This window comes from Felis catus, chromosome E3, assembly GCF_018350175.1.
Source record: "Felis catus isolate Fca126 chromosome E3, F.catus_Fca126_mat1.0, whole genome shotgun sequence".
Classification (NCBI taxonomy): domain Eukaryota; kingdom Metazoa; phylum Chordata; class Mammalia; order Carnivora; family Felidae; genus Felis; species Felis catus.
This window is the reverse complement of record NC_058383.1, coordinates 39,272,073-39,292,919: the sequence shown is the minus strand read 5'-3', so window position 1 is coordinate 39,292,919 and position 20,847 is coordinate 39,272,073. Positions and strand designations below refer to the sequence as shown.

Below are 20,847 nucleotides of genomic sequence, written 5' to 3'. Positions count from 1 at the left end.
CGAGGGGAATGTTAAAGGGCCACGGCCGTTTTTGGCGAGCTGCGTCGGCGACTCTTGCTCTAGCTCCCTTTCTGAGGAGGTGTCTGGGACTGCCAGGGGCTGGCTGCACGCCTCAGGGGGCCGGCCGATTGTGGGACCGCGGTCGGCAGGGCCGCGCCGCTGGGGCAGCCCCCGGGGCGGCGCGGAGGGAGTTAACGCAGTGGCGGCCTTGCCCCAGCCCTCGCGCGTGCGCACTGGGCAGGCGGCGGGTCTGGCGGTAGCCCCGGCGCGCCACCCTTGACCCCTGTGCTTCGCACGCTGTGCGGCCGGCTGCTGGACCGAGGGCGGTGCGGGCGCTCCGGCTTCTGGCTGCGGGCCGTGGGGGGGTCCCGCGGGGCTCAGGCGGCTCAGGAGCCTGAGTGGGTGCGGGGCTGGGTTCCTGCGGTTAAAAACCACGTAAGGTGGGCGGAGTGACCGTGCGGACGCCGCTGCTGCGCGGACGGAGCTCGGCCGGGTTCCGAGACTAGACGGGGGACAGTGCGACCGTCACGAACTGGGAGCGAACATCAGGGTAGAAGACAGGATGCGGAGGGGGAAGCGCTTCCGAGGAGGTGACACTGCGGCTGAGACCCGAGGGGGAGGGGGCGCCCGGCAGAGGGAATAGCCGCGCTACGGCGTTGCAAGAAGGGAGGGGAGGCCAGTGTGGCGGCTCGCAGGCCAGGCTACGAAGGTGGAGTTCAGCGGTGGTGGGGCGACGTGGAGGATGTGCAACATCCGGCGCCGAGGCTTCTTCACTCTGGCCGGTGAACAGCGCAGGCAGGGAGGCAGTCAGCCTTCTGGCAAAGCAGTGGCCCGGGCCCAGGCAGGAGGCTGGGAGAATAAAACCCGGCGCCAAAGAGGCTAGCGCTTTCGGGTTTTGTTCCCCACGGGGCCGCCAGCGTTCCCCCACCCATGTCCGGCAAGCGGTTGTTACTGCATGACCCTTGGTGGGAGCAAGGAAGGTGCACCCCGCCCCAGACGTTGTCCGAACAGGTAGGTGCATCAAGGAAGAGAAGGGAACAGATCGAAATCGGATCTTTCTGGAGAAAGGAATCACTGTGATTTGGAGACGGATAACCGCTAGGACAAGGACAGGGGAGTCCAGGTTGCAGCTTGGTGACCAGACGGTTGGTGCTGCAGACGCTGTCTGCACGTCATTGTTCTCTGTGCTCTGTGGTTTTCCCAGCCTGTGGATGGTGGTGCCTTTCCGTGTCCAGCCAATCTGGCCCCTTCCGGAGGTTGTCAGCTGTGCCCCAACACCTTTACCCCGGGCTGGGGGGTGTCTCAGAGTCACGGACAAAAGGGAGCCCGGAAGGAGCAGCCCCCTCCTGTGTCCCTTCTGCTAAGGCACCAACACATTTCTAGGGGGGGATGTGCTGGCAGGCAGGCAGTCAGTCCGGTGCAGGGGCCTCCCTCTGGATTTAGATTTGCCCTGGTGTGGTGGGGGTGCATTTAGAGCATTGAATCCTCTACTGTCATTGTCACGTCTGCCATGGCCACGCACGGAGGAGTGAGTTGAACAGAGGGCAGCCCTGGCTCTGCCCCGCAGCCGTCAAGGGGCCCAGAGGGTCAGCACTGGGGACAGGGTGGCCGTGGCAGCATGTCGGAGCCCCACACATCCTGGGCCCACCATCAGTGCATGCCCAGGGCCGCACCGGCACCCTAGGTGGGGAGGGAGTGGGCGAGCAACCCCACCTTGGCAAGGGTGGGAACAATTCAGCCGGGCAGCCAACCCCCGCTACTTTTAAAAAAATGAGCGGAATGCTGTAGTTTGGCATGCATATAAATTTTAACACGTTTTATGTTAAATCTAAAAGCATGATTTATTCATACACATGAATTTAATCAAGTTTGTTTCTAAATATTGCTGATTTTTGTTACCAAGTGTGTTATCAGCTGTTGAGCTTTAAAATTTGAGCATCTTTTGCCGTTTTGAAGATGAACAGAATGTGTTCAGAAGAAACCTAAGGAAATAAATCTGGAGGCCGCCTGCCCCCTGGCCTTCCAGGAGTTCTGGCTTCACCCTTCTTATACCCCTGTGCCAACTTACTGAGGCCCTGGGGGCTGAGGGCTGGGACGCTACGTCCTTTGGGGACCTCGGGAGGCCTTTGGCCCAGGCTTGGTGGAGGGGGGTGGGGCAGGGCTCCCGGAGACTGCATTGGGCAGCCAGCCCCAGGCCTGGAGCACTATACCACAGGCATCTTTCAGGCTTTGCCAGTGTCCTGAGCCCCTCCCTTCCCTTCCAGGGTCGGGGGCCACCTGCTGGCATGTGGCGCTGCTCTCCATTTGGAAAGGTACCCTTGTCAAGACAGAATATTCCCTCTGCCTTCATCCTCTGTGGGCCTCTGCAGTGCTTGCCCTTGGAGGCTGGTGACCGGGGACACGGAGAGGGTTTAGTGGTAGTCTGGATGGTGCTGGAGGTCATAGTGCGCCTTCCGGGAGCCTCAAGTAGGCATCGCCTCCCCAAGAAAGGACTCCTACCTACCGCTGAGAGTCCCTGCACCAAGGACAGGGGTGGCCCGGCCAGGTAGAACAGAAGAGTTTGGGTGGAGTCAGGGAGGCGGTGATGGCTCGGTGGCCTTGAGGGAGGCATTCGAAGAGGAGGCCTGGGTCTCTCTGTGGAGGTGAGAGCCTGCAGCCCCTGCAGGAGCCCAGGAAGAGGCACTGGCTGGTCCTTCTCGGTGGCCAGGCTGGGCGTTAAAGGGTCAGACAGCCAGCGAGGGTCTGGAGTTGTGGGGAGCCTCTCTGGCTGCAGGCTTGTGCCTCTAAGGTGTGGGTTGTCGGGTCCTGAGACCTCTCCCATCTCCCTGCCAGCAGGTGACTCTGGACTCTCCTGGGGGTGGCTGAGCAGTGAGCTGGGGGCTTGTGCTGGTTTTCATGCCCAAAGCCCCATGTTCATTTCTGCCCCAGGGAAGTCAAGGATAGTGTGCCTGAGCCGGGGCGGTCACAGCTGGGCACGGAGCAGTGGAGCTCGTACGCTGCATCGTTGGCGGACCTGTGGGCCGTGTCGCAGTGTCGACTGGGGCCAAGGTGGCTTGGCCCTGCTCCCAGGACCTACGTTGTGCCATCCACAGCCAGCCGACTTGGGACTTCTCCAGCCCTGCAGGCGTCTGATGCCAGCATCTGTGTGGTGTAGGCCGGGCCCCAGGAGCGGGGCCTGGGCAGCCCTGTGTGTTGAGGAAGGAAGGCAGGGCCCCCGCTCCCCGGGCCCGACCCCGTAGCTTCAGCTCCTCGTGCCTGTTTGAGGACAACACCACGTGGGCCTGTCAGGTGGGGATGGGACTCCAGGGCCCAGCGCCCGCTTCCTGGTGCTCTCCTGGGCGGGCTGCCGGGGTCGAGACCTCTGCCTTGTCACGCCTTCTCAGGCAGCCCCTCAACCTACCTTCCCTGAGCCCCCTCGTGCAGGGACCCCAGGGGCTTTGCTGTCCTTTGGGAAAGGGAGATAGGCTTCAGGGACTCGAACCTCCCAGGGTTTGGAGGTGGACCTGAGCCGGGGTTCAAGGAAGGCACCTCGTGTCTGCAGAGTGGGATATCACACGTGGCCCGCTTGCCTCAGCTGAGGGGTGGAGTGAGCAGCCTAATCCTGACTTTGGTTTTGGGGGGATGTCTTAGAGCCTCTGTGGCCACCTCTTTGCTGCAGGAGCCCCTCTGGGTCCAGATAGAGCCCAAGCTGTCTACCCAGGAACGTCCCTTGGTGTGCAGGTAAGGGCCACAGGGTCTGGGTGAGCACAGGTGGCCCTCCCTTCTCACTGACCAGTCTGTGTGGGAACGGGGGGGGCGGTCTCAGAGGACCTGGCTGGCCTACGCCATCGGTGTCCTGCTGGTTCCCAGAAGCGAGCCGAACAGCAGCTGGCGTGGGGTGTCCTGCAGACGCCATCGCCAAATCTGTTGCCCTGGCTGGTGGTCTAGCCCCGGGCTGGCCTCTCGGAAACCTCCCCCCTCACCTCCAGGTTCTGGCGCTGTGGGTGTCCGGGCTGACTGCTCTGGGGCACTGGGACGTTGCTGTCTCTGTGGTCAAGGGACTGACTGACTTCAGCCCACGCTCACGTGGGTCCAGGCTGGACCGGACGGGCTGGCTCCTCTCCCACCTGCGATGTGTGGTCATCCCCAGGCAGCTTGCGGCCACCCTTGGACCAGCCTTCCGGCCTTCCTTCCAGCTGCTGGCCTTGGCTCGCTCCTTCTTCTGCCCTGGTCCTGTCAGCTGCTTTGTGAGACAGGGCTGAAGGTCCCTGAGACTGAGGTGACCTTCGCTCCTCCTGGAGTCCTGGATTGAAGATCTGGATTGGCGTTTGCCCAGCAAAAAAACCTGTGCAGTTTGTTTTTCTGTGTCCCTGCGACCATAGGGTCAGGGACACCATGGGGGGCAGGGGCTGGGCCCTAGGGTAGGGTCACTTCTGCTAGCCTGTGGGTCTTCCTAAGTGAGGTGGGGTCTCGCCAGCTCAAGTGGACCACGAGGGCACACTTGTGGACCCCTTGATGCGAACCTGCACACTGCAGTCGTGGTGGAGACTGGGATCGTGTCCTGGGACCTGGCTCTTATCTGGGGTACCCAGCTAAACAAAGGACCCTGTGTCCCGGCTCCCTCTCCCTGGAGCAGCCATGTGCCTGCGTTCTGTGCAATAACGTGGACGCAGAAGCACGTGACATCCGGGAGCTGTGTCCTCCTCCCGTCCCCCTGCTGCTTCTGTCTGGAGCCTCAGGGTGACCTTGAACCCAAGAGCAGAGCTTGAGGGAGGCCTGCACCTGGACAGAGCAGGCAGATGGAGGCTGGCTTCCTGAGGCCTTGTCGGTGACAACACCCAGACCACTGTCTCTGGACTTTGTACTTGACCGAGAAATAAACGCCTGTCTGGTTTCAAAGCTGCTGGGACTGGGCCTTCTGATGTGCACAGCAAGCCGGCTGCAGTCTCCATTCCACAGGAGTGGTTTCTGGGGCCTGGGGGTGGGGTCCCCTCGCCCTGTGACCTGCTGCCTGGCATTCTTTCCCCACAGGGCAGTGGATGGGGCTCGGCCTAAGCCCTGACCCCAGCAGGGTCTGCCCAACCCTCCCTGTGGAGCAGCCCCCTCTAACTTCTGAGTGCAGGTGTCCTGCCGAGGGGCAGTTCACGGTCTGTGTTTCGGTCGAGCCACACCATCGGACGGGGCAGGATCTTACACAGGCTTGCTCTCGGCCCTCACGTCGGTGTCCGCCCCTTGGGAGCCCCCGACCAGGCCCACGGGGTAGGCAAGGTGCGACCTTGTCTTCTGGGTCTGCTGATGAGCTGGGGAGGGGCAGGGGTCCAGCAGATGCAGCAGCTGTTTGGGACCAGCATGTCCAGGGACCCTCTGGGCCCCAGCGTCTGGGGGAGAGCGGGATGGGCTGGCGGGGATGAAGCAGGCCAGCTCTCCTGTAGGGGTGTCCGTGGTCCTTCCCCCTCTCCCCTGGGCCCGGAGCTGCATCAGTTCAAACCACATCAGGTGGGCTCCAGCCCCGGCTCCTTGAGCTCTACTGCTAGGTTTCCAGTAGCCTTGCAGATGACTTGGGGGTGCCACGGGGACCCCAAAAGTGGTGCCCCTTCCTGCTGCTCCTGGGGTCCCTTCTCCCTAACTGCAGTTGCCAAGCTCTATGCTCCTCCCACTGCCCCCCCCCCCAGGCCTGGTGTCGGGCCACAGGCCCACCTCCCAGAACACGCCTTCTGTGGGGCTCATCTTAGACCACGCCGACCCCCGAATTTATTTTTTATAATGTGGAACTAAATGCTGATGGTGTAAAGAATTCCAGGGGGAACAGAAGAGCTGGAGGCCACGGGCAGCATTCACAGACCTCCAGAGGCCAGTAAAAATGCAAACGGGAAACTCCTGAAGGAGCCACGGTGATGAGACAGGTCTTCCCTAAAACTGAATTCTGCGGGGGGGGGGGGGGGGGGCGGTGTCAAAAGGACATTTAGAAAACCGTCAAGAAATAAGAGTATAAATAAAAAGGGAGCTGTTGTGGAGGAAGAATCTTCTGGAAAATGGCCTAAAACCCACAAGGGGCCCACCCCTGCCCCCCCAGCTTCCCCCTCTGCCCCGCTGCACTCGCGCTTCCTCGTGTAGACCAAGGGTCTGTCAGGTGCCCGTTTAACCTGCTTCGGCACTGGCAGGTCTGGCTTATTCCTCCAGCTCCTGGTGGTGAGTTCTGGAAGTTACCACGTACCTGGCAGAAACGAGCTCTTGCTTTTTTGTCCGTGTGAAACCTGATGTGGGAGGCCCGTGCTAGGCCTGCGGGCCAGTGACCGGGCCCGTGACCCCCATCTCGTGTGACTCACAGACGTGGCCATGTTCCCTCCCAGACTTTATTTTCCGCACAGAGTCACCACGCGGTAGGTGCACCCCTCCACAGACAGTCACTCGGTCCCGCCCCGGGCCCCGGCCGGCCTCCCGCGGGCGGCTTCTCAGGAAGCCCGTCTCGGGACCGCCTTCTCCCCCGGCCCCAGCTGACTCTGGAAGACGCCGGTGGGATGGGGCCGGCCGGCCGGGCGCGGCGGCGTCAGGGCTGTGTGGCGCAGTGACTCCCGGGACCCCCCCGGGAGCCAAGGCCGCGGTGCCTCGTCACAGCCAGCACCTCCGTCATGGACGGCCACGGGCGGCTTTCCCTCCGCTCTGGGCAACCTGGCGAGCCCTGCTGCCCGCTGCCCGCTGCCCGGCAGACTTCCCGTTTCACCCCCGGGGAGGCTCCGTGCCGTGTGCGAACGTGGGGGTGTCCCGCGTGCTCTCGTCGCGAGCACTTCAGCTAATTCAGCCCCTTCCTGAGCGGCTCTCTGCCCAGAGACCCCCAGGCGTGCCCGCGCGGGCTGCTGGACCGCTCCTGGCCGGGCCCCGAGTTCGAGAGAGGGGCTTCGGCGCCTGCCTCGGACATGGACGTTCGCGTGCCGGTTTGCAGCGTGACGGCGCCGAGGCCCGGTCCCTACTGTGCCTCGATTCTCGTGTCCGTTACAGAAAATAGTGATTAGAAATAAAGGTGCAGGGTAAGATGAACCGGGAGGGAGGGGACGCCTGCCTGGGCGCCCGCCTGCCCCGCCCCTGCCGGCTCCTCAGGGCCCCTCGTCCTCGGCGGGCGGCTGCAGGTGCGCGAAGCTCAGGAACACTTGCTCCAGGGAGATCTGGCTCACGGAGTAGTCGTCCACCGCGTACTTCTCCTTGGCCTTCTCCAGGACACCAAACACCTTGTGGGAGCAGAAAGGCTGCTGCCAGCAAGCCCAGGGTGGGCTCCTCGGCTGGCGTGCGAAGCCCCCCGGCCACGGCGGCGGTAAGGCTCCCAGAGGTCCTAGCTCTGTCCCAGCCTGGTCCCCGGAGCACCTGCAGGGAGCAGCCAGCCCTTCGGGGAGCAGGGGGCTGTGCCGCACGGTGGGGGGCCGGGCCTCCCCCAATCTTGCCAGCTCAGAGTGTGACCCTGGGCAACATATATCCTCTTTGCGGGTCAGTTTCCTTTTTCACGCCAATTTTTTTTCTGACTTAAGTGAACCTCCAGACCTAGCGGATTTGGGGGTGAGAGCTAGAGCAGAAAATGACTCTCCTCTTTGGAAGGAGCCTAGAGGCGCCACAGAAGGAGTCATTCCTGGAAGGGCCTTCCCCAGCCCCAGCTGTGCTGGCAGGGCCCACACTCACCTTGGCCCAGCTGAGGTCCTCCCCGGGCAGGTGGTAATGGACCATCCCTTGGTGCTCATCCTCCAGGACGCTGCCTGCACGAAGGAGATGCCGTGTCCCCGTTGAGGGCCGGGCTGTGGGGGCCAGGGGAGAGCCGCCCGGGACCCTGGAATCACGGCCCTCCTCCCAGGGGTCGCGGGCCCGGGACTCGGCAGGGAGGAGGCACGGAGACACACCTGGGAAGGTCAGGTTCACAAACGCCTTGAACTCCTCCAGGGCCTCCTGCCGCCCTTCGCTCCGGACCTTGGCCCGCAGGGAGTAGCCGCTGCCAAACTTGCTCTTGAGGTGCTGTGGGCTGCCCAGGCACTTGAACTGGCCCTGCACCATGATGGCCAGCCGGGTGCACAAGGCCTCACATTCTTCCATGCTGGGGAGAGGGGCAGAGGTCTGACACGGGGCCGGGGGCGCCGATGCCTGCCTCCCACGTCAAAGGCTCATGCGGGCGGGCCGGTGTTGTCGGCCAGATCGAGCTGTTCCCGATTCCCGTGTTCGGAGGGTGGGCCACACGGTTAAGCCCGGGGACTTTCCTCACAGATTCTGAACCAGCTGCTGGCTGGTCGTCTGTCCACCTGGCCCCACCCAACCCACCCCTTCCACACCCCCATTCTGGCTCTTCCATCGACCCCTAGAGACCCCGGCTCTACCTATGGGAGGTGATGACGATGGCCTTGCCCGACTCGCGGGCCCGTGCCACGGTGTCCCAGAGCAGGCGCCGGGCCACGGGGTCCATGCCGGTGGACGGCTCGTCCAGGAAGATGACGGAAGGCTCTCCGAGCAGAGCAACACCGGTGCTCAGCTTTCGCTTGTTGCCACCACTGGGGGCAGAGAGGGTGGGGTGACACAAGGCTGACAGCACGGGCTCCCCATGTCCCAGCATCGGACAGGTCCCAGTGATTGCTGGGCGCCCCAGGTGAACAGGAATGAGGGCAGCATGATGCCTGCGAAGCCGACCTTGCAGTGTCAGAGGCCCCACGGAGGCCTCTGTGCCCAGAGGCTGTGCCCAGGGTGGTCAGCATACACACCGTCTGCACTAAAGGGGGCCTGACAGGGGCCCGACGCCCCCTTACTAGTGGCCTTGCCTCTGGGCAGCGGGAACGGGCAGGACAGCCCCGTTCCACCTGGCACTGCCTGGGTCATGCCCCCCAGTCCCCTTTCAAAGCCACATCAACGGGTATGGGCTCTGGCCCCCGACCCGTTTGGCTGCCCCCCGCTTTATCGTAAGGGAGACTCCAACTCTGCCCTGGGCAGACGTGGGGCAGGGAAGGGGACCCGAGCGCAGGCACACCTGTACGTCCTGACCAGCTTGTTGGCATGAGGCTCCAGAAGCAGGCCCCGGAGCGTGTTCTCCACGCAGGCGCCTATGTGGCGCTCGGGGATGCCCCGGAGCCGGGCGTACATGACCAGCGTCTCTCGGCCCGTCATGTGGTCCAGCAGAGCGTCGAACTGGGGGCAGTAGCCGATTCGCTGCCGTACCTGGAGGCAAGATGCGGCAGGTCAGAGGGGGCGTCCCCCAGGCTCCGCCCAGCAGGTGTGTCTATGGCCACCCACGGCTCACGGCCAGCATGCTGCGCTTTGTCAGGGACACGGGACGTGCTTGGCCGGCTCGGGGAAGCGCACCTGCCACCCCACACCGATGGCGCAGAGGTGGGCCGGGGCCTAGGCGACCACGGGCGTGTGGGTGGGGTAGTGAGGACACGCGCTCGTCACTGTGAGAGTATCTGCCGTGCGACAGCTCATCCACCCATCAGGCATGTAACGTGTCTCAGGCCTTCCTTTCTTCTCTGATGGAGGGCACATTTGCTGGCGACACCTTTGGGGTGGCTTGTCACCCAGTCAGGTGATGCGGTGGCAGGGCTCTGAGCGGTGGGCCCCGTCCAGCAGAGCCAGGGCCCCCTGGGGCCGGCACCTTCTCCCGGACCACTCTGGCTGGCGGGGGACCGTGGATCCCAGACACGGGATTTCTTTCTCCTCGCCTTCCTGGCCATTTCTAGGCTTCCAGAACCTGTGTTCAGTCGGCCTGGGAATACTCTCGGCCACTGCCCCGTCAGTTAGTACCTTCCCTGGAACTCAGACTGGATGTACCCAAGAGTCCCCTCCCTCCCCAGCCTCTGGGTCACATTTATGGTTTTCTCTTGCCCGCGTATGTTTCTAATCTCGCTTATTCCCTTCACCATGGCAAACACAGACGTTTTATGACCTGGGCCTGGCGGCTGCACAGCTCAAGCAGTGGGCTTGCGTCTCCTGTGGGCACCTGTGTGTGCGGGTTCTAGGCACGGGCCTCAGTTTCTTGGTGTGTGTGCACTGCTCGTGGGCCCTGAAACACTGTGTGGGGCTTCTTGGGATCTGGAGAGGAAGGCCTTCCTCCACACGGTGTGGGCTGTGCTCTGGGGGCAGGGCAGACCAGAAGCCCCCAGGACATGCAGTCGCCGCCAGGCACGGACTCTTCTCTGTTCCTCGCCTCGGCACACAGAAACTTCCACCCAATCCCCAGCGGTAGAGGCAGTGGGAGGGCAGCCTGGATCCTCCTCACCTGGCCCCACGTGGAGAAGTCTCCTGGGACACCCCTGCCACGGGGGGCACAGGCCTCAGTTTCTCCCCTTTACCCGGCAAGGCCCTGAGACCCAAGCCCAGGGAACACAGCATGCCCTCTGCAGAGCCGGGTCACTTGCTGTCTCTCAGGGCTCACAGATCTTAGCCGGGGCTCCTCACTGAGCATCGGGCTCTACGATGCTCTTAGCAGTGTGCTTTGGTGAACTTTTACCCGGCTTTGGTGCAATGCCTGGTCTGAACAGCCCAGGGCACCACTACGATAAATCTGTGCGCACAGGCTGCAAACCGCTGTGAACTCTACGTGCCCGGGTCCAGAGAGCGGCTTCTCAGAGAGCCCGGACCTGGCTGCCAGCCCGGCCAGGACAAGGGGGGCGGCTCTTCTCTTCCTGTCCTGTCTCCCCCTCATTGTTTGCTTCGCTCTGGCTCCTGGTCACTGCCTTGTGAACTGTGAGCCAGAAATGAGCCCATCCCTGCTTCCAGGGTGCCCCGTCTTCCCACACCCACCTTCCCGATTTCCGAGCTGATGCTGTAGCCCCCGACAAAGGCGTCCCCAGAAGTGATGGTCTCCTCCCCGGTCAGCATTTTGAAAGTCGTGGTTTTCCCCGCTCCGTTGAAACCCAGCAAGCCGAAGCACTCTCCTTTCTGGACCGCGAGGGAGATCTTGTCCACGGCAAGCAGGGGCGTCCGCTGCTCGTATACCTGCGGGGCACGGGCACTGAGGCTTAGAGGCAGCGGCACAGGGGTGGAACCCGGGGAGTGGGGGGCAGAGGGGGCCTTACCTTGGAGAGCTCCTTGATAACCAGAGGAGTGTCCAGCAGGGACTCCAGGCTGGGGGCCAGGACCCGGTTCCTCTCGTCCACCACATCCTGGTCCTCGGGAAGTGCCGATGTCCGAGAGTACGCTTCCGTCTGATCGTTCCAGAGAAAGACCGCACCCGTGAGCTCCGGCTCAGGAGGTCCTTCTCCACGGGACACAGGATGGGGGTCTCTGAGACTGCTCATATAGGGACTTGGGACTTTCACAAGGATGGCTGGGTGGGCCCGGGGCTGACACTGGCATCGAGGAGAGGCTGACGGCCAAGGAGAAAGGCCTGTGCAGGACGCACCGCGAAAGCCGTGACACTTGGCTGAGGGGGTGGGGGGCTGTACTGCGTGGACGCGAAGTCCTTCCCAGAGGGGTCTTCACGTCAGAGCACCACCTCGCCCTGGGTTCACGTGTATGTCCAGTGCGGTCCCGCGGGTTTTGTTTGTGGGGTGGGGTGTGTGTGGCAGACACGAGGGCCTGGACGCCTGCACCCTGCCGGGTGGCTGAGCCCCAGGCCCGTGGCAGCGGAGGCGTGGGGAGTGCCCGGGACCCACTCACCAGCGCCCGCCTCCTCCGGAAGGCACAGAGGCAGGTCTTCAGCCTCCACAGCGTGTCCGTCTCGACGAGGAAGAGCAGGCTGAGGTAGGCAAACCCGGAAGCAGCCATGGAGGTCACGAACCTGCCGACCCCCGGGGCGCTCCACGCGTAGAAGTTCTGCTGGTACCGGATGTCTGTGCGGGCGAGGGAGTGAGTGCTGAGCCTGGCCCCGGAGCGCTCTCCTGCCCCAGGTCCCGGCCTGAGCCCCTCTCTGGGCCCACAGGCACCTGCACACCAGCCCCTCAGCAGAGGCCACGAAGGCCCGGGATCCATTTGTCATCCTTGTCACTGCCCCTCAGAAGCCTCGGGGACTCCCCGCGTTTTGGGGCAGTTCTACCTTGCGAGGGGTGCCTGTGACAAGTGACCGGGTCACACCCTGGCTCACTCACACGCCCCTTCCTCCCTTGGGGACGGCACTGGGATGTGAAGATGGGACACCTCCTCCCTGCCTTGCCATGGTCACAGTGGTGACAGCTACCACTGCCGAAGACAGCTCCAGGCACAGGAAGGGCCTGTGGGAGCCTGAAAGGTGGCCCCAGAAAGACGCGTCCATGTCCTAACGCCCAGAACCTGTGCGCAACCCCACTTAGGAAAAGGGTCTTTGCAGGTGTAGCTTAGGGCCCTGAATCCAACGCCAGGCATCCTTACAAGAGAAAGGCAGAGGAAGATTTGAGATACAGAGACGCTGGGCGGCGGCCACATGAAGGCAGGCGCGCAGCCTGGAGGCAGCGCACAGGACTGCGGGAGCCCGGGCTGTCTTGCGGAAGGAGCCCCTCCGTGGGAACAAGCCAGGCAGGAGTGGGGAGGGGCGGCTGCGGGGCCCGGACACTCACTGTATTTCCGGCAGTAGTGTGCCGCGACCTCCGACGAGGTGCAGTATCGCCTCATCTCGAAGTTCTCGTGGAAGCTGCTGACGGCCATCCCCAGACAGTGGTTGGGCAGCACCAGGAACACGTGGTCCAGGGTTCTGGAAAGCTCTTCTAACTTCACCGCTGTGGGGAAGGGCACAGACGAGTGGGCGCTGAGGGACGCAGGACACCCGCCCCCAGGACAGGCCCGCAGATCCGGAGGGTGTGTGGGCCGGGTGCCCAGCTGGGTGAAGCCCCCTCTTCCTTGGCCCCCTCCTCCCCTTGCCGAAACTGCCAGGCAGAGCCGCTGGCTGCCGGCCCAGTGGGACCACCTTTGGCAGAAGGGCCTGAGTATGGCCTGGCCCAGTGGCCACACTGGTGCCACCTGGCCCCCAGGCACCTGGGGGGTTGTCTCTAAGGCCCCCACCTGGGATGCGCATGATGGTGACCACGAGGAAGGTGGCTATGCCCGACAGGATGTTGAATATGGTCAGCCTCGTGTAGGCAGCGGCTGCTCCCGAGAAGAAGAAGTTCATCAGGTACATGAGGGGGATGATGGCCCAGCCGTAGAGCATGAGCAGCAGGAGGGCGTCGGCCATGTGGCCGTCGTGCGTGAAGGCGTGCACGTCAAAGGCCTTGAACACCACCTGCGGCAGCACAGAGGTAGGCGGTGCCTGGGGGCCCTGTCTCCAGGGTGGCTTTCAGCCCAGGGACTCCCCCCCCCCCGATGACACCCCCCCTTCTCCCCTTAGCCGTTGGAGCGGTCACCAGGGTGCCCCGCGCCCGGACCTTGCCCGCCACAGTGGGATGAAGGCTGGGGGTGCAGACACGGGTGAGGGGTGCTGCCGGCGGGGTTCCCAGCCAGCGTCCCAGAACTGGGGCCGAGCTGCCAGCGCGGACCTGTGGTCTGCGCAGGGGCACCAAGGCAGGGCCCCGGGACGTGCAGGGGAGGGTCCTGGCACTGCACAGCCCTCACCAGCAGCAGCAGACTGGGGACGAGGAAGGACATGAGGTCCCACAGCAGAGCGGAGAGCCAGAAAGTAGCCACGTGGACACCGCTCACAAACTGGACGTGCTTGGCCTGGACAGCCCTCTCGCTGACCGCCAGGATGGAGAACGTGCTGGCCAGGAACGCCATGGCGAAGAGCAAGTTGAGGGCAATGTCAAATCCCTTCCGGCTCCTGCAGAGCGGGGGGGACAGGGCAGGTCAGGGACTGAGCACAGTGAGTACGGCCAGCATCCATCCAAAGCATGCGATGGAGGGGCCAGGCAGTAAAGGGGTTTAAGAGGGAAAGCCGGAGCTGGGGGGGTGGGGGCGTGTCTCCGAGCCAGGAAAACCCCTCCCTGCCAGAACAGCTCCTCCTCTGGGCTTCCTGCCCCCAGTGATGGACATACCACTCTCCCAGTCGCCTTCAAGCTGTCCCTGCATCCCCCACGTCCCCCAGACACTCAGGCGATGGCCCCACCATCGCTGCCTTTCCCACATCTCCTGAGGACCCCCTGCCTGGCTGGCCCTGCTCTTGGTGGACCCCATCGGCATCTGCATGGCTGCAGTGGTTCATCCCCCCCCCCCCTTATCAGGTGCATTCTGCATTAGGTTGCCAGCAACACCTTCCAGAAACCACCACTGATGGCATTACTCTGTTGCTCAGAAACCTCCTGGCTGTCTCAATAAGCAGCGCTTCAACATGTGGATGTTATTGGCCAAAAAAAAAAAAAAGAGGGAATTAAGTATCCACACAACGCGGATAAGCCCCTGAAAAGTGAGAACCGCCGGTCACAAAAGGCCTCTTATTAGATGATTCCATTCACACGAAACGTCCAGTACAGGCAAATCCATGGAGACAGGAAGAGACTGGAGGCCGTCTGCAAAAGGAGACACGGGTGGGGGGGGGGGCAGGCGGCTGCTGGCGTCCCGGGGCTCCTTCAGGGTGTGATGGCCACGCAGTAGGATCGTACTGTGGTCCAAGAGGCACATGGAAAGGTGCACAGCATCACTAACCACCAGGGAAATGCAAACCAAAGCCATAAGGAGAGATCCCCTCTCCCCGGTCAGAATGGCCAGCATCACGAAGAGAGAATGTGCCGGCGTGGATGCGGGAGAGGGGGCCCCTCGTGCCCTGCTGGTGGGCATGCAAGCTGGAACAGCCACTCTGAAGAGCAGTGGGCAGGCTCCTCAGAAAGTTAAAAATAGGGGGCGCCCGGGTGGCTCAGTCGGTTAAGTGTTCGACATTGACACAGGTCATGATCTCACAGTTCATGGGTTTGAGCCCCGCATCGGGCTCTGTGCTGACAGTTCAGAGCCTGTGGCTTGATTCAGATTCTGTGACTCCCTCTCTCTCTGCCCCTCTCTTGCTCTCTTTCTCTCTCTCTCAAAAATAAACAGTACAAAAATATGTGTATTAAAAAAACAACAGTTAAAAACAGAACTACCCTATGACCCAGCAATTGCACTTATGGGTGGTTATCCAAAGAAAATGAAGCCTCAGGGTGCCTGGGTGGCTCAGTTGGTTGGGCGTCTGACTCGATTTTGGCTCAGGTCATGTTCCTAGGGCCATGTGATCGAGCCCCACATTGTGCTCTGCACTGAGAGTGGAGCCTGCTTAGGGTTCTCTCTCTCTCCCTCTCTCTCTCTGCCTCTGCCCCACTCCCTCACTCGCACACACTCTCTAAAATTAAAAAAAAAAAAACAACAATGAAGAAACCTCCCCCTCCCCATGTTCACAGCAGCGTTATTTACAACAGCCAAAGCAGAAACAACAGCATGTCCATCGACAGGTGAGTGGAGAGAGAGACTGTGCTAACATACACAATAGAGTATTTTCCAGCCACAACAGAGAAGGAGAACCTGCCGTGTGTGACACGTGGATGGGCCTGGAGGGCACCGCGCTGAATTAACTAAGTCAGACAGAGAAAGACGACTACCATGAGATCTTACTTACACACGGAATCTACAAACGAAACAAAAAGGAAGTCACAGATACAGAGAATGGACTGGTGCTTGCCAGGGGGTGGGCAAAGCGGGTGAAGGGCGTCAACTAGCTTCCAGTCATAAAATAAGTGAGTCCTGGGGATGCCACGTCGGGCACGGTGACTACAGTTAAGGTTAACCCGATACTGGGTTGCTCATTTGAAAGTTGCTCAGACAGGATCTTAAAACTTCTCACCACAAGGGAAAAAACTTTTAACTACGTGTGATGAGGGTGATGAGGGGTGTGAACCAGACTCTCTGGGGTCATCCTTTCATGATGCATCTGGAACTAAAACAACTGGGACAATTCTATCAGATTCGGGGCTGGCCCCGCCCTGTGAGTACTAACAACCACTCCAGCCCACGTCACAACAGGTGACCTCCGTCTCCTAAAGCTGCTGAAACAGAACCAAAGTTCCTGCCGCCCCGACCTCAGCTGACCTGGGGGTCTCCTCACACAGAGCCCACTGGGAAGGAGCTGCCAACTTCCTGATGCCCCCAGCACAGTCCCCCACCCCACCTGTGGCTGCTGACCACCCCGCCCAGGTCCGAGGGCCCCTCAGGCCTGTGTCCCCAGGGCCCAAGCAGAGCGGAGGCCCCTCCCCAGGGCTGTGCGGCCTTCAGACCACCAGTCCGACCCGCCACGAGAGTTCATCCGTGTGCCCGCCTGTCCCCAGCAGGACAAGGAGGGCACAGAGCGGCTGCTGTGTCTCTGCTTTCAGGGTAGAGACAGGAGGTAGCAGAGGGGGACGAAGACATCGCAAGGCCCAGAGCAGTCCGGTGTGTGTGGGGGGTGGGGATAAGGCTGCCCCTCCCCGTTAATTAATCGCCCCACATGGAGTCATTGATCTTGTTCCAAAACTGATTGTCTTGGCCTCTTCTGGACGTTCTGGGGTTTAGGGGGCTCTGTGACCAGCATGGGGGAGAGTCCCACACATACCAGAGCATGACAAGGCCTGAGAAGAGAGAGGCCCACAGGGCTCCCTGATTTGAGGCCACCTTGGGCAGCGATACCTGACTTCGCTGTGTTCTGTATTCTGGTTCACACACAGAGGCACTGCTCCGGGCACAAGCGTGTGCCGAAACCCCTGGGGACAATGGCCAGCAGGAGCCGGGTGCAGATTAGGGAAGAGGGAACGGCTGTGCTCCGAGGCCTCAGGAGTCCCCTCTTGGATACTTCAGTATGTGGGATAGGGCCTCCCCAGCTAATCTGTTGTCTGAGGAGACAGTGAATACGCAGGGCTGGGGAAAACGTGGGGGAGAGGTTCCCTGGCCCAAACCCAGAAGCTTCCTGAAGGCACAAACAGTGCTTCATCCGCCTATGTGGCCCTTGGTGGCTCTGGCGGTGCCCGGTGCGAGGCCCTGATGGGTGGGGGCAGGGCCCTGGCAGGGGCAGTGCACCTACTCATTGAACTGGTCCTTGGCGGCCTGCAGGGCGCTCCGGGGCTGGGGGTAGTTGGAGACCACGATGGAGGCCCGGGGGCCGCACAGCAGCTTGAACAGAAGGTTGTCGACGACAGCCAGCGCGGTGGCTGGGGAGTGGTACGCCTGGTTGTTGAACAGGGCAGTGACAACCGTCCGCTCGCCGACGTCTCTGAAGGACACGGCCACCAGGCACCGCTCGTTGAAGCCACCTCCCTCCACCGAAGCCCTGAAAACCAGGAACTCCTCCAGGTCACCTGGGGGGCGACAGAGGGTCAGGAGCGGACGACGGCCCCTGGGGCACGTGCCCGAGGTGCCCACTCTGAGGAGCTCGGAGGCCTGGAGGGGCCGTGGCAAGGAAACACCACCTTCTACTCTCGCGGAGCCCACGGGCCGGGGGGTCACGTCATGGGAGCGGCGGGGCCTGGGCGAACGGGCACCCCGGGGCCACAGGAGGCCAAGTGGGAGGGCCACACTCCTTCTTCTGCCCCCCCAAATGCCTCCCGAGACTAAAGGGAGGCAGCCCTGGACCAGGGCCAGTGGGGCAGGGAGGAGGCCGCTCCGGAGAGGGAGAGGCTCTAAGAGGCAGGCCTGTGACCTCCTGTGGGGCGGCTGGGCGAGCCAGCGGGTAGGGGGCTGCCCTTGAGGGGCGAGATTAGACAGGACCTCCGCCTGTTTCTCTGGTTTTCCAGTTTTTATGGAATGAGTAACCTTTCGTAATCAGGAGAAAAAGGTGGTCTTTAAAAAGAGTGGCCTGAGGGAGTGGGGCCCAGGGAGGAGGAGGATTCCCTCCTCACCAGCAAGAACCCTGGCAAACCCCACTGCAGGTGCCGGACCCTCTGGGCATTCGAGGAGCCAGGACCCGCCCCAGCCCTGCTTCGCTCCGTGGTGGAGATGTGGGGACAGGGGTTCAGACAGGGGTGCTGGGGTCCACCCAATGGTCGCTGGCGGCTGCCCGGCCCAGCATCACGTGCACCTACACACGCCCTCACTGCCCTGGCCTGTAAACGGGGTCAAGAGAGAGGACGTCTGCCTTGCAGGCCCTAGGGTCAGCGAGGGGCAGGGATGTGTCCGGGAGCCCTGACCTTAAGAGTGATAGAGGCTCTGCCAATGGGGCCGCAGCTGCCATTACAGAAGAAAAAGCATCCGATGGCCTTAAAAGCAGTGAAACAAGACCGCACGGCGAGGTGAACAAAGCCGGAAGGTTGCACGCTCGACAAGGGAACGGACACTTTGGTCTTCCAGAAGGACTCAGGCCAGGGGCATCTGAGGCCATGTCCCGAACCCCCCAGAGCCACCGTGTGCCAAGAGATGCCCAGAATCTTTGGGCCTGGCTGGGGGAGAGCCGGCAAACGTGGCGGAGGGCACACGGAGGTGACAGGATGTCTCCTGAGGCCTAACCAGGGTCGCAGGGGTGGTCAGGGCCACACTGGGACTCGGGGCAGAAGTGGGCACTGGAAGACGGGCTGGTTCCGGTTCCGGGACGTAGAGGCATCCAGCCTTCCCCTAAACCAGAGCCTGCTTCCTGAGTCTCTGGGCTGCGGTCCAGCAGGGGGAGGGAGCAGCAAGCCAAGGCCACCTTCCCCCACGTCTGGCCCATCTGACCCGAGCTCGAGGCCTGCTCTGAACCCAGGGCCGCGTCTGACTGCCAGGGCCAGGGACGCAGGTGCTTCGGTCTGAGGTGCTGGAAGAGAGCACCGTGTTACCTCAGTGTGTGCTGTGACCAGCCCGGCAAACGAAGGGCAATGGTGACACCGCGGAGGTTTCATGTTTCACCTCTGACCCCGACACAGACCTAAGTGACCGCCCGTCCTGGGCAAACCTTAGTCCCAGATGCTGCCTGTGCCTTCCTGACTCAGGCAACGGCCTTCCCCCTAGTGGTGATGTCCGGAGGCAGTTGTGGTTGTCACGACGACGGGGTGGGGAGAGGGGGACGCAATGCCAGGGATGCTTCTCAACATCCCAGGGTGCACGGACAGGGAGGAGCCAATGCCCCAAGTGCCCACGGTGCCTGCGCTGAGAAGCTGGGCTCCGGGCCCGGCCCTTACCCAGCACCTCCCGCGGCTCCTGGCCCTCGGCCTGCAGCATGGCCTTCAGCTGCTCCGACAGCTGCTGGTCCAGCCGGGAGGCCCCGGGGACAGCAAAGGGCACGACAGTTCTGCCGTATGCGCCCAGGGTCAGCTCCAGCATGGGGTCATCAAAGGTCTCCGAGGAGTAGTTGACGGCCAGGAGGGCCAGGGTGACGCACGTCAGAGGGACCAGGACCTGGGCCACCACCATCTTCCACTCGCGCAAGCTGTACACGGCCTTCTTCAGGAACATGGCCCAGAACTGCTGGCAGTGGAGGGCGAGCTGTGGCAGAGGGGACGGGCTGTCACGGTGCTCCACGGGGCCAGCAGCACACCCCTGCCCCCCACCCTCAGCCGCAGGCACGGTCCCAGCACACGCCTGGTGGCCTCCAACCGATGCGTGCGCCCCGAGGCCCCAGGGCTTCTTGCAAAGCTCCTCCTTCAATAACACGGGAGATGTGCACATCCGTGTCCCTGCGGGTCCCCACAGGGCCTCGGGGGGGTCCCACCACACTGGGGGAGCCAAGGCCGCTGCCTTTCCCCCGATCTTGGCAGGGGACCCCGTCTGCGCTCATACGGGAGCCCTCCAAGCGTGGGGACCCCTCCAGGGTCAGACTCCTGCTCTGCTACGTGCTGGCCAGGCCACCGTGACCCAGACTCTGCTTTTCCGTAAGACAGAGCAGCGCTGCCCTTTACTGAGCGAACACCAGGCTTACGGCAAAGCCCTCGGTAAACAGAGCAGAGTCAGCAGCATATGCAACGTGGCCCACTTAGAACAAAACGATATTACAGTCGCTGAATTAAAATGTGCTGGGTTTTCCTTCTCCCTGCTGTGACCGCGTGAGCTGTAATCTGCCCTCTTCCCAGTGAACTGACCCTCCAGGAGCCCTCATCTGTCCCCCTGGATGCTAACACGTGGGGCTCAGGGGTCTCCCAGCCTTCCCGCACCGGCCGGCCCAGCCCTTGGCACTCACCCCAGTGTTGAGCTTGGCAGTGGCGCACTCGTCCTCGATCAGGGAGCCAATGCCGTCGGTCGGGTCCATGGCCCCGCACAGGTGGCTGTCCACTGCCCAGTCGCTCGCCCGCCTCTCGTGCTGGTATTGCAGGGCAGGGAGCTGGATGGCCTGGATGTCCATGCTGGTGTCCACCAGTTTGCCCACACTGTGCCAAGACACAGGAGGCCCGGTCACCGCTCAGCTCCCCGCGGGGGCCGTCAGGGAGGGAGGAGGAGGGGCACACTGTTAGCTCTGCTGGCTGTGCTTTGTCTCTTCACGTGCCCATCACCAGATGCCATCAGAACACCAGACGCGGAATCCACGAGGGACAGATAACCAGACAAGGCCCCTGCCCACAAGGACCGCGGTCTCCCTGCAAGATGGGCCAAAGCCACAGGGACGGGGAGGGGGGTACTGGGGGCACGATGGAGGCCCCGGGAGTGTAGTTGTGCCAGCACTGGGCGCCATGGGTCCGGGCGCCTGGGGCCGAGCTGGGACCGACGGGCAGGTGCGTGTGCTCTGGGAGCCGCCGCCCAGGAATGGCTCAGTGGGGACGGGTGTGCGTGGGGGGAGTGCAGGCAGCGGCCGGGTGGGTGGTGGGGCCGCGTGGACACCCTTGAGCCACCTGATATGTGCATACCGCGCACACACTCACTGTTCTGCCTCCTCGCTAGGTCCCGGGATCCTCAGAGAAAAACATGTACCTCACACGTACTTTTGTTGCTTCCAGTCCCTAGCACTCCATCTGCCAAATAGGTGCTGGAGGAAAATCTGGTGAACATCTTCACCGCCCCGGGGAAGCCCCTGCCGCCCGCAGTTCTGGGGGCCTGCCTGTCGGGCCCGCATGGTGAACAGAGGCCGCAGGGCCGCCTGCACCCTCCCCATGAAGGGGGTTGGGGCGGAAGTTT

General features: G+C 62.6%; 1 protein-coding gene and 1 long non-coding RNA gene across 8 annotated transcripts in view; one reads left to right on the top strand and one right to left on the bottom strand.

Moving 5' to 3' along the window:
- The first annotated feature begins 102 nt into the window (after positions 1-102).
- Positions 103-4,881, top strand: LOC102901872. 5 transcript variants are annotated; one of them, XR_891234.4, is made up of 3 exons: positions 103-590; positions 2,265-2,312; positions 2,929-4,881. It is a non-coding gene; the product is annotated as an uncharacterized LOC102901872 (long non-coding RNA). The 5 variants fall into 5 exon arrangements; XR_891232.4 differs by having other exon boundaries at positions 103-1,011; XR_006590966.1 differs by lacking the exon at positions 2,265-2,312.
- A 1,433-nt stretch (positions 4,882-6,314) lies between these two features.
- ABCA3 (ATP binding cassette subfamily A member 3) overlaps positions 6,315-20,847 on the bottom strand; it is a 36,784-nt gene continuing 22,251 nt past the window's right edge. For all 3 annotated transcript variants that reach the window (XM_023247118.2, XM_023247119.2, XM_045047514.1), the window contains exons 18-31: positions 19,919-20,105; positions 18,924-19,227; positions 16,859-17,132; positions 13,459-13,663; positions 12,910-13,129; positions 12,468-12,626; positions 11,596-11,768; positions 11,013-11,141; positions 10,738-10,932; positions 8,969-9,156; positions 8,328-8,498; positions 7,860-8,050; positions 7,645-7,718; positions 6,315-7,202 (exon numbers count right to left, since the gene is read on the bottom strand). In XM_023247118.2, coding sequence (XP_023102886.2) covers positions 7,071-7,202; positions 7,645-7,718; positions 7,860-8,050; positions 8,328-8,498; positions 8,969-9,156; positions 10,738-10,932; positions 11,013-11,141; positions 11,596-11,768; positions 12,468-12,626; positions 12,910-13,129; positions 13,459-13,663; positions 16,859-17,132; positions 18,924-19,227; positions 19,919-20,105 — 2,602 coding nt within the window. In that variant the 3' untranslated portion in view covers positions 6,315-7,070. The remainder of the gene's footprint in view (positions 7,203-7,644; positions 7,719-7,859; positions 8,051-8,327; positions 8,499-8,968; positions 9,157-10,737; positions 10,933-11,012; positions 11,142-11,595; positions 11,769-12,467; positions 12,627-12,909; positions 13,130-13,458; positions 13,664-16,858; positions 17,133-18,923; positions 19,228-19,918; positions 20,106-20,847) is intronic.